Raw genomic sequence first — 14,830 nt, 5'->3', positions numbered from 1 at the left:
GCAACATCTGTTCTCAGAGAAAATATAAGTTTTCCCGTTATAAAATGCTTTTATAACTCTGACTCTGACTCTTACCTAGTTAAAACATGATAATGACTTGTTCTTACTCTATAACTTACTTTTCAATTACTACTACATGCCGTCTATATTACTTAGAAGGAGTCTAGTTATGACTTACAAATAATATATTATGTAAGTACTTACATTTTATATATTCTATTTATCTCTATAAGATCAAGAATGTTTTGTTTCCCAATTAGAACTATGGTGCAGATCGAGAGGTTCAAAGCAATCATATTTGGGAGTATTTGATACCATTACACTAAGAAGAGCAAGAGGCGACGATTGGCAACGATTTCTGACATATATATTCTATTGATCTATATTCTATATATTCTATTGATCTCTATAAGATCAATAATGTTTTGTTTCCCAATTAGAACTATGGTGCTGATCGAGAGGTTCAAAGCAATCATATTTGGGAGTATTTGATACCGTTACACTAAGAAGAGCAAGAGGCGACGATTGGCAACGATTTCTGACATAGAACGAAATAGTTTCTCTTGCTTCGAAAAACAAATAACCAAGGCCTTTTTTGCTATGTCAGAAATCCGACATAGAAGCCCATAAAAAAAGTCATATTCGAATCGAAAGAAAAATTGATCCAATTAAGAAACCCGAAGCGTAATATATGGTGTGAGAACCCTGGCCAATCAGGAGAAATAATGTCAAAGATAAATTCCTTAGCGCCAAAATAATGCATGCAAATTGGTGGGAACAAAAGAGTCCCAATAATTATAAACTACTGAAATCGAGGCAGACGATCACCGAAAGCTGATTCGGCTTAAAAACTCCCGGAATAAGCGACCAGGCGTAAAGCCATAGGTAACTTTTTGGAAAATAGTTGCTGGAAAATTTTACTTCAACCGCCATAAAGTCTACACCTTGTTTAATCCGATAACTCTTTTTTTCGATAGATGAAGAATATTCTAACTGGAATACGCTTCAATTTAGAACTTTACTTTTAAAAATCCCGGTTTCGGCAGTTCAAAATACTGAAAATCCCATTTGCCATTCCTAGTATAATCTAAACAAATGACCTGAAAGTTATGACAACTATTGCTAAAACTAAAGTGGTGTTAACCTCAAAGAACCTTTCGTCCCATTTTTGGTGAAAACAAGCGTGATTCTGTTACAATTAAGCGGATTCTGCTAACATCCAACTTGAAAGCCATAGAAAGAAGTAATTTTTGCATCGAATGAAAAATGGATCCATTAAAGAAACCTGAAGCGCAAGATATGGTATGAAAAACCTGGCCAATCAGAAGAAACAATGTCAAAGTTAAAGTCGGACCAAAAGGGCTCCAAATCGGGCGATCACGGGGAAATTGAAAATATTTGATTTGCTTGAAGCAAACATTGGCTAAAAAACGTCGGAAATAAGTGAAAAGATGTAAAGCCACAGGAACAGTTAAAAGCTATTTGGAAATAGTAGCTGGGAAGTTTTGCCTCACCCACTTTATGTATATAGTGGATCTAGTCTCTTCCGACTACTATTTGTTTTGAGGCTCTAACTGGAATACGCTTCAACTTGAATACAATTCAAGATTGATTAATTTCATTCTTGGCCTCAAGCAGTTCTTTTGGCATTGTATCCTTGTGTTGCAAGAAATGTGTGAAGATGTCATAGCTAAAAATGTCCTATATACCAATCGGTTACAATTAACTTCCAAGATTTGACGAAAACTCAGCAATAACATTACTAAGTGCATAACAAATATGATGATTTTGTTATTCCATTTGCAACACTTTGAAATATCGGTTGTAGATCCCTTAAAGGATCTTGAAAGATCCTAAGGTAACCTTGTAGAGTCGGTCGGTATGGGTAAAATCGCTTAATCCCTTTGACGTTTAAAAACAAGCAAAAATGCGATAGGACCTAAAGGAGGTACATAGAAACCTGAAATATTTACACCCTCTTGCCAAATGAAAAATTAACTGTATTATAGTTGAATCGGTAAAAAGTTTTAAAAAAATTGAACATAATTTGGGTAAATTGTGGAACTTTGTATTGACACTACTGTCGTCATCTTTAATTTTTGATGATTAGATTTCAATTAAAAATTATTCATACTTTTAAAAATATTTTAAATATTTTTCATATAAATTTTACAATCTGCTGCTGCTATACTTAGTAAAATATTTATAAAATTACTTCCTGTAATGGAGTCGGCCTTGACCGATTGATTGTGCATATGTATGAATATTGTATTTATTTTAATTCTTATAAAATTATGCATTTTTTTGTTTGTTTTTTTTTAGGTTTTTTGTGCTCTTTCTCCAAAAGAGTATTATTGTAGGAAATATTACTCGATTTATAAAGTTTAGGCTAAATTCTCTTATTGTGCTGTAACTCATTCTCAGTATCTGTATCTGTGTATATAACCCGCGCGTATCTATGGCGCCACATAATTGCATATATGTTTTTTTGTGTTTTGTATCTTTTTTGCAGTCTCATGTATATATTTTTTTGTTGTAGTTTAAATATTTTGAGTGTATGCTTGTTTTTTGTTGTTGTTGCTGCTGTCTTTTTTAATGTCTTTTCAGTCTTATTATTGTGTTATTGGTCGTTTGTGCAAATAATATCTCGTTTAAAACAAGGGAGATATGTACGATTATTTTTTAATTTTTTGAGTTTTTCTCCATCTACACTTTCGTGCATGGAAGGTATCAAATGCATTTTGCCAGAAAATGAAAGAAACAAAACAACAACAACTTCTTAAAAAAAAGCACATGAAGAACACTATAACGAAAACGCACTTGTTCCTGGTACAAGTTCTGTTCAAAATTTTTTCAGATTTTTTTTTCTTTTGACAAGTTACAAAATAAATGTTTTCATGTTAATGACTCTTTAAGGCTTTAGGGATGTTTTTGTTTTTTCTTTCCTCCACAACCATTCTTGCCTGTCACAGTGGGTGGTGGGTTTAGTTGCTGTGTGTTTTTGCAATTTATTCTCCCTTGCCCCAAGAGTGTGGCAAAGACATTGATTTTTCACCAAATTTAAATTACAACTTTTTACATTTTCCATAAATTATTATTTAATAATTGTAATAATTTATATTAAATAATAATTATTATTTTTATTTAAAACTTTTTTTTAACTTTATATTGATTTTCTTTATAAAGAAAACTTTTTCTTCCTTGTTTTTTTTTTGTTGTTGTTGTACATTTTGTAGGTACATTTTATTTCACTTTAATTTATATTGACTTCCTTTATGACGAAAAAAAAAATAGTTTTTTTTTTGGTTTTATTTGTTTTAAAGGTGCGTCGTTTAATTAATTTACCTTTTTTTAATTTATAAATATAATTTTACACACATACTACTTTTTTAACTTTAAACATTTCTGCACTTTAAACAAACTTTTTAAAAAACAAAACGAAAAAAAGATGAACAAATTTGAATTCAAATAAAACAATTTCAGCGTAAATGTGTATTAATATTGTCGTGTATTGTTTGCTTTAGTTAGTTTTTTGTTGTATAAAAGTATAATACATATTATATTGGTATTTTTTTTTTTTTTTTTGTCTAATATAGCCGACCGGCGCCAGTTTCTCTGTTTTGATTCGTTTATAAACGTTTTTGCGTAGTCCACCGCTCCGCTTTCATTTAAAGCTAAATTGATTCTGTGCAATGTATCTGGTTTTAACAGATACAAAACTACTACTTGCTGCTGCCACTGTTTACTGTAAAGTTGTTTTATTTTTGCAAGGTTGCCACTACTAGAGTGCTTTTTATTTTTTTACAATAATGATTTGAAAAAATTTTCTTAATATAAACTATTTTTAAAAGAATTATGTTTGTATTTTTATAAAATATTGCAATTTTCATGTGTTTAGCCACTTCTCTATGTTAAAATTTGCAAAAACTATTCTTTAGCGTTACTACTAGTTTGAATATGAAATTGTTTATAAAATATGGTAGTTCTGTTAATGTATTATTGTCATGTTAAGGGAGTATATTAAAATTCTCTTAAAAAGCTTTGAAAAGAGAGTAATTCGAATACCCAATAGGAATAATGATTTGATGTGATAGTTTTACGTTTAAGGAAATATAAAGCAAGTAATGTTATGATGATTTCTGAAGATCTTCTTATTGCCGATTAAACTACATCCGATTTTAAGCTTTGTCATAAAATGATTACCACTATTCAAGTATATAACGTCTTTAACAAATTTATTCTAAAACATGGTCCAATGTTAATCTATTCAATATATTGGCCATTGTTAGGTAGGATTTTTTGCTATCTTTCTGGCAACAAGAGGCCTAGATCGAATCAATCCATTTTTCGGATACCATGCTCTGATGTTAAACGTAGCTCAAAATATTTACAGGGATAGGATCTTGACTATAAGGCGGGTGAGGCAAAACTTCCCAACCTCTATTTTCTAAATAGCTTTTTAATAATAGTGCAGGTGAAGTAATTTGACTAGCGTTTGGACCAGACAACCTAACGTATTTAGTTACGGGTATTAAAGTGATTCCTTTAGGATGCACATAGTGTTTGTGTTTAAAAGTTAAAGATCTGGCAACAATAGACCAAGGTGGTAGTTGTGGTTGAATCCAAATCACTAGAAGAGAATATTGATTTAAATACTAATGCAAGGTGAAATTTATATTTCGGAATAAGTTCGATAATGTTGGCGTAAGGACAATAGTGACTCCTCAGACGTATAGTTTCAAAACGGAATGTATATGCCGTAAAAAAAGTTCTACGATGGATAGAATGGTGAAAAGTTTTATCGATAAAATTCTCTTCATTATATTGGTATAAATATACCAGATTTACCTCAGTATTTCCCCTGTGAGTAAGACCTCGTATTTAACTTATATCATAGATTCTTACTTCGGTCTACCATTCTATCTGCTTGGTTGTAAACGAAAATAATGCTTCTTAAGAATCTTGGAAGTTACTCAAAGAGATATAGATTATCAGAGAATACATAGACTAAGTACTCGATTAAAGTATTGTACATGGTCCGGCGTACTCCATATACAAAAATTATCATCTGCCTGTTCATTAGTAGGTTGTCTCTAGGTCACCCTATAGTTGAAAAGAACAGCCGACGAATAAGGCAGTTGTAAAGCATCCCGGGTTTATAGCTTCTTAATACTTTCTAATGATTCGATACATGACTTGTTTTAATGGCGTTTAAGCCTGATTTTAGCAGTTCTAGCCATAACTTATTTTATAAGTTATTAAAGACACAAACCATACATAAAAGCTAAAATATGTTAAATCCGATTGGACCACTTTTAAGTCAATACGAATGGTGTTTCATATACTTTTTTTCATTTTTATTTTACAAAAGAACAAATTATCTAAACGTTTATGCTTGGGTTTTACAAGTTTTAAAAATTTTAATTTCTATGCTAAAACATTAATATTCTACTTTTCAAATGGAATAGCTGGTAGAACTTTGCCAGCACATTGACCAAAACCAATACGCAAACCATTACGTTCGCAATGGCCACGAATAATGACTTCATCGCCATCTTGCAAGAATTTACGAACAGCACCGTCTTTAAGGTTAACGGTTTTCGAGCCACGCCAGCTGAGTTCCAGCATGGAGCCAAAAGAGTCTTCTGTTTCACCACTAATGGTACCAGAAGCCATTAAATCACCGGGCCTAACATTACAGCCGGTAACAGTGTGATGAGCGATCTGTTGCATGGCAGTCCAGTATAAGTATTTATAGTTGGATTTGCAGATTTGAGACTCCTCACCATTGTCAGCTAAAATATAACAAAGACATAGAGTAAAATAATTTTAAAGTCATTTTTCTAAAAATACCCACGTTTAACAAACACTTCCAAATTAATATCGAAGTTGAAAGGTTTTTCATGTTTCAGATAGGGGAAAACTTCAGGTTCTTGTGGGAAGTTATCGACCAAGAAAGGTTCCAAAGCAGCAACTGGTATAACCCAGGGTGAGATGCTAGTACCCAAATTCTTGGCAGTGAAGGGACCCAAGGGTACATATTCCCATTTTTGAATATCACGAGCACTCCAATCGTTCATTAAAGTAAAACCAAAAACATTCTTCCAAGCCTCTTCTACAGGTATACGTTCACCCAATTTATTACCGGGACCACCAATGAAGAAGGCCATTTCTAATTCGAAATCTAATAATTTGCAGGGGCCAAAAACGGGAGGTTGACCATCTACAGGCAAAGTTTGACCAAGAGGACGACGTATGGGAGTACCAGAAACTACCACTGAACTGGCACGTCCATGATAACCTACTGGAATATGACGCCAATTGGGCATTAAAGCATTTTCCTTGCCACGGAACATGATGCCTACATTGGTGGCATGATGAATGGAAGAATAGAAATCGGTGTAGTCACCAATCTCTGCGGGCAAATGCATTTCACATTCAGCTTGAGGAATGATAACACTAAAAATAATCAATATTTTATTATTATAAAATATGGCCACCCTGGCTGTTTATAGCAATTATATCCCTTTTCCTTACCTTTGTACCAAATTGGCATTTTGTTCTAATTGGGAATTTTTCAACAACAATTCACGGGTTCTTGAACGCACTACATTCCAGGCAGTATAGCCGAGACTCATTAACAAATTCAAAGATTCTGAGTTCAAAGCATCCTAAACGTATAACAGTTATTAGAATTTGTACTATATTTGGAAATTTTATCATTTTAATTTACCTGCACTTCTGGTGGGTATAAGGAGGCAACACCGCTCAAATCCAATACACTGTCACCAATGGCGACACACAAACGCTTGCGAGGCTGTAAATGTGAAATATGAAAAACAAGAACAAACAAGTTGTTTTTAATTAAAAAGTGATACTTGTGGATTTAAATTTTATTTTTGTTTTTTATTGTCATTCGATTCAATAAAAATGTTGTTGTTTGTTATCAAAACTTTATTATAGTTTTCATATCTAACAGATACTTTATTTTAAGACACACAAGCTGTATCTGAAGCACACGAAATAAAAAAACAAAAACAAGTCTAATTTCTTGTTGTTAATTTATGTAAATGCTATACAAATATGCACCATTTCTAGTTCTAATTTAAATTTTAGTGTTTTTCTAGTTTGATCTTAAATTGTATCGTTAAACTAGTATAACGAGATTCTTAAAGAATAAAACATGTGATTTTTCATTTTGTTTTAAATAAAAAACAAAATCTACTTACATTGGATTTTGTGGAGAAGACACCATAAGGTAAATTTTCCAAAGGAAAATCACTTCCAGCCGGTACATGAACAAAAGTAGTGGCCATTGTATTGTTTGTCTCTTTTATCTGAGAATTGTTTATGTTTTTCGAAAAATGTTTGGCTGTGATAGCTGCGATTAGAACTATCAAGATTGCGTAGGCAAGTTGCTTTAGGTACGCCAGTTGAACAGAGACTGATGGCAAATTGTTTTGCTGCGATCGTTCTAACTTGCTCAGTAGTCATGCTCTTTAGCCGGTATAATATGCAGGGATGGAAAATTTGGATTTTGTAATACTGCTTAACTCAAATAATCTTTAGAGAATAAAAACCTAAATACATAAAAGTAGAAATTGTCTACATTTGACAAACAAATTATATAATTAACAAAATACAATCGCTTATTAATCACAAAACTTTATCAGCTAATTTTAATGTTTAATAAATTTTAATGCAAAAGTTATGCCAAATTATTTTATGTTAAAATATGCGCACAAAACTAATATATCACCAAAGTTTCCATCCCTGTCTGATATAAATATACTATACAGATGTTGCCACATTTGAGTGAATATGAAAACACTTAGTACAGTAATGGCAGGTGAAAAAGTAAAGGTATGAATGTATTCATTAAAACTGGTTACTTCGTAATCTATATATATAAAAGAGTTGCGTTACTGACTGATTGATCATCGGCTGAAACTAGAAACATGATATTTTGACTCTAAATGTATTTTTGGTCATGTAGATCCACTAAGAAGCAAGGTTGGCTACCGTTTCGAAACGGTGATGAGGTAGCGGTATCGGTATTTTGACTTATTTCGGTATTGGTATTTTAGCGTTATCGGTATTGTGGCTTATTTCGGTATTGCTATTTTAGCGTTATCGGTATTTTGACTTATTTCGGTATTGGTATTTTAGCGTTATCGGTATTTTGCCTTATTTCGGTATTGATATTTTAGCGTTATCGGTAGTGTACATAAAAGATATTTTGACGGCAATTTCGATATGATTTAAATAATTAAAAATATGTTCATAAATCCACTGCATAAGCAAACTTTTAAATACAACAAAAATAACATTGGTATTATTGTTTTACGTATTTTTTTTAAGTTTAACTTAAAAACAGTGTCGAGCAAATTTACACAACATTTCGTAGCATTACAAAATACTCTTGCAACTGCATTTACTAATGCGCTCATAATTTTAACAGTTTTACGAGGAATTAAATTTTTATATAGAAACATTAAATAACAACCTTAATTCATTAATTAATAAATTAAAAGTAAAAAATAATGTTCAGAAATAAATAAATTAAATTCAAAATTGTATGGATTTCGTTTTTAACAATTATTACAATATGCGACCAAAACAAATATCTATACTATTTTTCTGAAAGGTGGATCCGAGTAGAACACGAATCTGTTTTTTTTTAATTTGCCAAACACATGCAAAATCTTAAGATACGTATAAAACCGGGGTTTCGTACCTTTAAGCACATATAAGTCAGAAACTTAGTTGATTCTCAACCGATTTTAAGTTTCTCTACAGATTGAGAAAGAAGAAGTATTTTTTAAAGGCATTTTCAGTTTCGATTTTATTGAATTTTTTCCTAGAAAAGTAAAGAACAAAAATATTATTTTCAAAAACAAATACCAAATTATCGAATTTGTATTTATTTATAAATACATATACATATTCTAATTTATTTATAAAAAAATTCAATTGGATTTCAGAAATATAATTTAAATTGGAATGTCTAAATATAAAGTTGTTTAATAGAGCTATGAATGCTGTAAAATATTTGTGTTAATTTAAAATAAAGAAATACATATAAAGTTATCATGTTAAAATAAGTCCTTGTTGGAGCGTATCACCACTATTGCATTTAAACTATCTTCATCCAGACGATTTCGGCTTGGATTCATTAAAAATTTAACACCAGAAAAAAGACGTTCCACACTGACTTGCGTTGCTGGAACGGCAAGTAGAACCATTGCAATATTGTACAGCTGTGATTTTATTTCTCTTCTGTCTTCCCACCATTGAATAACGTTGTCATGAAGACAGAGTCTTTTTTCTTTTGAAAATTCGTTTAATAATTCTCTTATTGATGCATTTTTGCCATAATTTTCCTTTTCTATATTTTGTAATATTGCTTCCAAACTGTCTATAGACGATGAACTATTATTCATTTCACCATCGGTTACAAGTATGCAATCGGTCTGAGTAAGACTATTCATTTTATCTATTACAGAAATAACGTGTTCTATGGCACGTTCCTTTAAAGAGTTTTTAAGTACCACGTTCCAGCGTGGATCCATAAATATTGCACCAATGAACGCGTCATTTTCAAATAAAATATTTTCCTTATTTTTCATATGTTCTATTAAATTATTGGAAAAATTTGTTTTAATTTTTTGCAATTGCAATTTGCAATTGCACCAAGCGGCATACGCATCGCCAAATGTAAGTTGCTCCATTTGCAACGTTTTAGTGGCAATATTGGCGGGTCGCAACGTATCAACGGCATCTGAGATGCTCTTCCACATTTCTTGTGAAATAAAAAAGTCATCACTTTTTTGAGACATTTCCTGGCAAAATTGTTTTATTTTATTTCCGTTAATTGATTCCAGCATTTCATAAGTAGAAGACCAACGTGTTACGCAATCAATTGTCGGTTTGTTTAATCCCTCATTTTTCAACAGAATGCCAACATTAGGAGTTCTAAGTTTTTTAACCACGGTTCTTACGGTCGACGTTACCTTCTCCATTAGTTTTTCTTTTAAAACGCAATTAACAGCTAATTGCAGAGTATGTGCAGCACATCGAACTCCTAAAACGAGCGAAAATATCTCAATGATATTCAAATTGTAGAGTTTACATAAGTATAAATTAAAAAAAAGACAAATTTTCAAAACATAATTTGCTCCATAAACCATTGATGAATTGTTATGAATAAGACAGTATATATCGTCACTTGAAACGCAAACGGCCCTAACTAACCAAAAATCCAAAATCGATTTTATTGCAGATTCTAATGTACTGCATCAAAACAAATGTCCACAAAAGAAATTAGACTCCTCCGGCCAAAATTAGCAAAAGGCCCTATCTACAAAAACATTTAAATATTAAAGGTAAAAAGTCCAATTTATCCATTTTTATGTACGCCAATGTCAATTATCATAACAAATAATAGGTTTAACTATTAAACAATTTGTTTATTTTATAAAAATAAATCGCGCTGATAGAAACAAACTTTCCAATTTAAATAGTTTTTTGCTTCTCCTGTAAAATTTTAAAAATGTTAAATAGGGCCGTTTGCGTTTTAGGTGACGATATGTATGTATATACACATTTCTGAAATGTAAATTCTAAAATTTAAAATGGTGTTGGTAAAAATAGTGCCCTTTTAACTTGTTTAAATTTTCTGCTATTTTGAAAAACTGTTAACGAGTATTCCAAAACATAAATAACATTTTTAGCTAAGATACTATTAAAAGCTAAGAAAAGTCAAACATTTTAAATACTTCAATATCTTTTAAGATACTAAAAATTTCATTTAACTAAAAAAAATATAGAATTATGTATGTAGTTTCGATTATAACCCCCAATTCATAATCAAACTTTTATTTTATAAAAGGTTTATAAAACAAAATTTTCATACAAAATTTGTTTTCTTATACTGAAACAAAATAATTATTTTATGAAAGCCCAATCTTTAATAAAAATTAGCTATATTTAATTTGAGTTTTAACTTTAAAATTAAGCATTTAATCCTAGTTTTTTTTATTATAAAACGATGTTTAAAAAAAAGGGAATTTTATTTTACAAAAAATTAAAGAAAATTTATGTTTAAATATTTTATTGGTATTGAAAATTGTGAAAATCGGTCCACATTTGAACGTTCTGAAAATTTCAATCCCTAATTTATTCAAACCCAATTAAAGACCGATTTCAAAAAATCTCTCCTATGTTAATATTTTGATGGCAACTTGTTTTTGAATGTTACATATTTGTTACTTTTTAATCATAAATGCATATTTTTCATTAAATAACATAAAGTTCGGGTTCACTGAACTTCAAAAACCGAAAATAGTTTGGCCGAACTTTTAAATTTGCCGAAGTTCGGGTTCGATTGAAAGTAGAGTGGTTAAAGTTTTATTTTCAAATAAAAAATGTTTTGTAGATAAAAAATAATTCATAGCTTCAACAATAGATTTCATGAACAAAAAAACTTACCTATACATCTTGTATTTAATTTAAAATCATTCAAAGTGTCATCAAATTCTTCATTTATCACCTCGTCTTCTAATTCGGTTACATTTTCGTTTATTAGCGAAACACATTTAAGCATATTCCGACCGTTGTCGGTGGTGCATGTATAAATTTGGTCTGCTGATATCTTGTATTTCTTGAGGGTGGTTAAAATAACGTCTTTGAGATATTCAGCTGTGTGGCGTTCGAATAATTCTGCCACAGCTAAAGTCCGAAGAACAATTTTTTTATTCTTAATATACTGCACATTGATACCTTAACATAACAAACAATTCAGCTTTGTGTACATGAGTTTTAAAATGTTTTCTAAGACCCCGATATATGTCATAGATAGGAACGCAATTCGAACATATTTAATAAATTTGGACTAAATTGTGCTCAAAATAACAAAAATTAATAAATAAATGTTTATTTCAAAACAAAAGTAAATTTCGTGCTACGACGATAATAAAATTATTACAGTGCAAATCGAAATTTTAACAGTCAAAATAGAATCGAAAAAAGTTAAAAACGACGCAAATCAGAGTCTTAGTATATATAATTTAGAAATACTAACCGAGAAATGCTCTATTCAAATGTGTGAGGCCATCAATTTTAAGAGATAGTAATTTGCCACTAATCTCATTAGAAATTGTATTTACAATACCATCGAATTTCCGAAGTACTTGATCTTTAACGACCCGACGATTCAAAGTCATATCTAATTTTTGTATAATTGGGTCTACAATGCTACGAAATCCTGAGTCCTCCACAATAGAAAATGGTCTTCCATTCACAGAACAGAGCTCTACACAGGATTTAAGTAAAACTTCTTTGTTAATATTAATGGCTATTTTAGTCTGGAGCATGTTTGCAACAGATCTGTTCGAAGTTGAGGGTTGATTCTCTGGTTCTGTTATAGAATTTTTTTCTATTTTGGCCCAAGTACTTTTGTGGACGGATTTTATATGACTCGCTAAGTTCGATCCGTGGTCACTCTATAAAAAATATAATACAATAAATAAACGATAATTTTATACAAAGGTTAATTAAAATTCTTTACTAGAAATTTAATTGTCGACACTCGTAATAAACAGATAAAGACTAACGATGTATAGACTGGACTATAAAATAGGCCAGATTATAGATTAGACTATAGCCTAGAATAAAGGCATATACTCTATTCCCCTAGAATATATTCTAGTTTGTAGTCTAGTTAAGAGCCTAGTCTAGTCTATCATCTAGTCTATAGACAAGACTTTAGTTATAGTCTAGCCTAAGGCTTATTTTATATTCCAGTCTATATCAGTCTATTGTCTGGTCGATAGTCTAGTATATAGTGTAATCTATAACATAGTCTATAGTCTAGTCTAGTCTATATTCTGGTCGATAGTCTAGTATATAGTCTAATCTATAATATAGGATATAGTCTGGTCGATAGTCTAGTCTATAGTCTAGTATATAGTCTAGTCTATAGTCTAGTCTATAGTCTATAGTCTAGTCTATAGTCTAGTCTATAGTATAGTCTATAGTCTAGTCTATAGTCTAGTCTATAGTCTAGTCTATAGTCTAGTCTATAGTCTAGTCTATAGTCTAGTCTATAGTCTAGTCTAGTCTAGTCTATAGTTTAGTCTAGTCTATAGTCTATAGTCTAGTATATAGTCTAGTCTATAGTCTAGTCTATAGTCTATAGTCTAGTCTATAGTCTAGTCTATAGTATAGTCTATAGTCTAGTCTATAGTATAGTCTATAGTCTAGTCTATAGTCTAGTCTATAGTCTAGTCTATAGTTTAGTCTATAGTCTAGTCTATAGTCTACTCTATAGTCTAGTTTATAGTCTAGTCTAGTCTGTAGTCTAGTCTATAGTATAAATATGTATATACATATATGTATATATAATCTATATTATAGTTTAAAATTTAACCTGTGTCGATATCAAAACATTCAGTGAGGGTTGTAGAAACTAAGGCAGCAATATCTATTTCATTTAAGACCTTTCCTAAAAACTTTGGATCCTATTTGCCAACAAACTTCTATGTGAATTAGTTTCAAACTTGTTTAGATCTTCTTCTAACTCCATTATGCTAAATATGCAGAAAAACTGAAATATAAATTAAAAACTATCTTTAAAAATACTGTTTTCGCTTATTCAATTTGAAAAATACCATGGTGGCGATTGCTACCTTTGTTTCCTCACCCCTCAAGTGTTCTTATACCGAACAGAATTTTGTCCAATGTCTTAAATAATTACCCTTAAGATTTTCCCACAAACACGTTCATTTTCTATTATTGTGCACTTGTTGTAATTGGTGTTGGCTTCAACTCTAAAAAATTTTCTGTATAAAAAACTTTTTTGACGAGGCATTTTACACTTTTTATAATTATTTGAACGCAAATCTGACAAGTTTCTTTTATTTCTAATTTATTTATGTTGCTGTTTCGTTTCTTTCAAATTTTAAATTGCAAATAAAAAATATATGTTTTTTTGACACAAAAAACAGTTATTTATATTGTTTGCTCTCATTCTTAAGCGAATTAATATGGTAACAGTTTTATATTTTTCTGTCAGTGTGTTTGTATGGAGTTTGACATTTACTGTATACTAAAAAACTCATATTTTGAAAACGAAATGATCATCTGTCTTGCATTCATTTTTTACATGACCATTATTGTCTCAATATAATGACAATTTTGGTAAAGAAGAAAAGTGAACAAGAAAACAAAACGAAAAATAAGGTTGCCAATGTTTGAGAAAGAAATAAAAAACGCCAGTGATGTTAACAATATTAATAAAGTGAAGAGTTTTGTACTTTTTGGAAATTTTAGTTTATTTTAATAAAATATCGGTATTGATATTTTAGCGTTATCGGTATTTTGGCATATTTCGGTATTGGTATTTTAGCGTTATCGGTATTTTAACTTATTTCGGTATTGATATTTTAGCGTTATCGGTATTTTGGCTTATTTCGGTATCGGTATTTTAGCGGTAACGGTAGTTGTGCTGAAAAGGTATTTTAGCGGTAACGATAGCTTAGCGATAACGGTTGCCAACCTTGCTAAGAAGGGATTTTTGGAAATTCAAATTTCTAGGGGGTAAAAAGGGTAAAAACGGGTAAATTTGGTAACTTAATATCTCCTAAACTAAAAGAGATACAACAAAAACGTTACACTTATCGTTGTTTATTCAAAAAATAAGCGGACAGGTGTCTTGTACTTTTTCGAAATTCTGTTCATTAGGAGTAAATCGGTAAAAACTGTATTTTGGTACTTTTTTGAACCTTATGTACCTTTTTAACCAGTGAACATAGAAATAAAATTATATCAC

The 14,830-nt window shown here is 30.6% G+C and overlaps 2 protein-coding genes across 2 annotated transcripts; both read right to left on the bottom strand.

Annotated features, from left to right (window-relative positions):
* Positions 1 to 5,345: 5,345 nt before the first annotated feature.
* Positions 5,346 to 7,511, bottom strand: LOC119600771 (fumarylacetoacetase). The gene is made up of 5 exons (XM_037951278.1): positions 7,230 to 7,511; positions 6,734 to 6,817; positions 6,538 to 6,671; positions 5,858 to 6,459; positions 5,346 to 5,795 (listed from the first exon to the last, which is right to left on the bottom strand). The coding sequence occupies exons 1-5, from the start codon at positions 7,314 to 7,316 to the stop codon at positions 5,449 to 5,451; spliced, it is 1,254 nt and encodes a 417-aa protein (XP_037807206.1). The 5' UTR covers positions 7,317 to 7,511; the 3' UTR covers positions 5,346 to 5,448.
* Positions 7,512 to 9,049: 1,538 nt separating this feature from the next.
* Positions 9,050 to 14,180, bottom strand: LOC119600770. Its single transcript, XM_037951277.1, has 4 exons — positions 13,757 to 14,180; positions 12,083 to 12,503; positions 11,491 to 11,781; positions 9,050 to 10,084 (listed from the first exon to the last, which is right to left on the bottom strand). The coding sequence occupies exons 1-4, from the start codon at positions 13,868 to 13,870 to the stop codon at positions 9,096 to 9,098; spliced, it is 1,815 nt and encodes a 604-aa protein (XP_037807205.1). The 5' UTR covers positions 13,871 to 14,180; the 3' UTR covers positions 9,050 to 9,095.
* Positions 14,181 to 14,830: the final 650 nt, after the last annotated feature.

Source organism: Lucilia sericata, unplaced genomic scaffold, assembly GCF_015586225.1.
Source record: "Lucilia sericata isolate MDLA Ls3-8-SP2 unplaced genomic scaffold, ASM1558622v1 Contig000120F_arrow, whole genome shotgun sequence".
In the NCBI taxonomy this organism is placed as follows: Eukaryota; Metazoa; Arthropoda; class Insecta; order Diptera; family Calliphoridae; genus Lucilia; species Lucilia sericata.
Note: the sequence above shows the minus strand (reverse complement) of the source record. Positions and strands in the feature narration are given on the sequence as shown.

Coding starts and splice junctions, on each gene's coding strand:
- LOC119600771 (XM_037951278.1), bottom strand. CDS start 7,316: ATGGCCACTACTTTTGTTCATGTACCGGCTGGAAGTGATTTTCCTTTG. Junction 6,672..6,733: donor TATACCCACCAGAAGTGCAG/GTAAATTAAAAT, acceptor TTATACGTTTAG/GATGCTTTGAACTCAGAATC. Junction 6,460..6,537: donor AATGCCAATTTGGTACAAAG/GTAAGGAAAAGG, acceptor GATTATTTTTAG/TGTTATCATTCCTCAAGCTG.
- LOC119600770 (XM_037951277.1), bottom strand. CDS start 13,870: ATGCCTCGTCAAAAAAGTTTTTTATACAGAAAATTTTTTAGAGTTGAA. Junction 12,504..13,756: donor TTTGTGGGAAAATCTTAAGG/GTAATTATTTAA, acceptor TATTTTTTATAG/AGTGACCACGGATCGAACTT. Junction 10,085..11,490: donor ATTAAATACAAGATGTATAG/GTAAGTTTTTTT, acceptor CGCTCGTTTTAG/GAGTTCGATGTGCTGCACAT.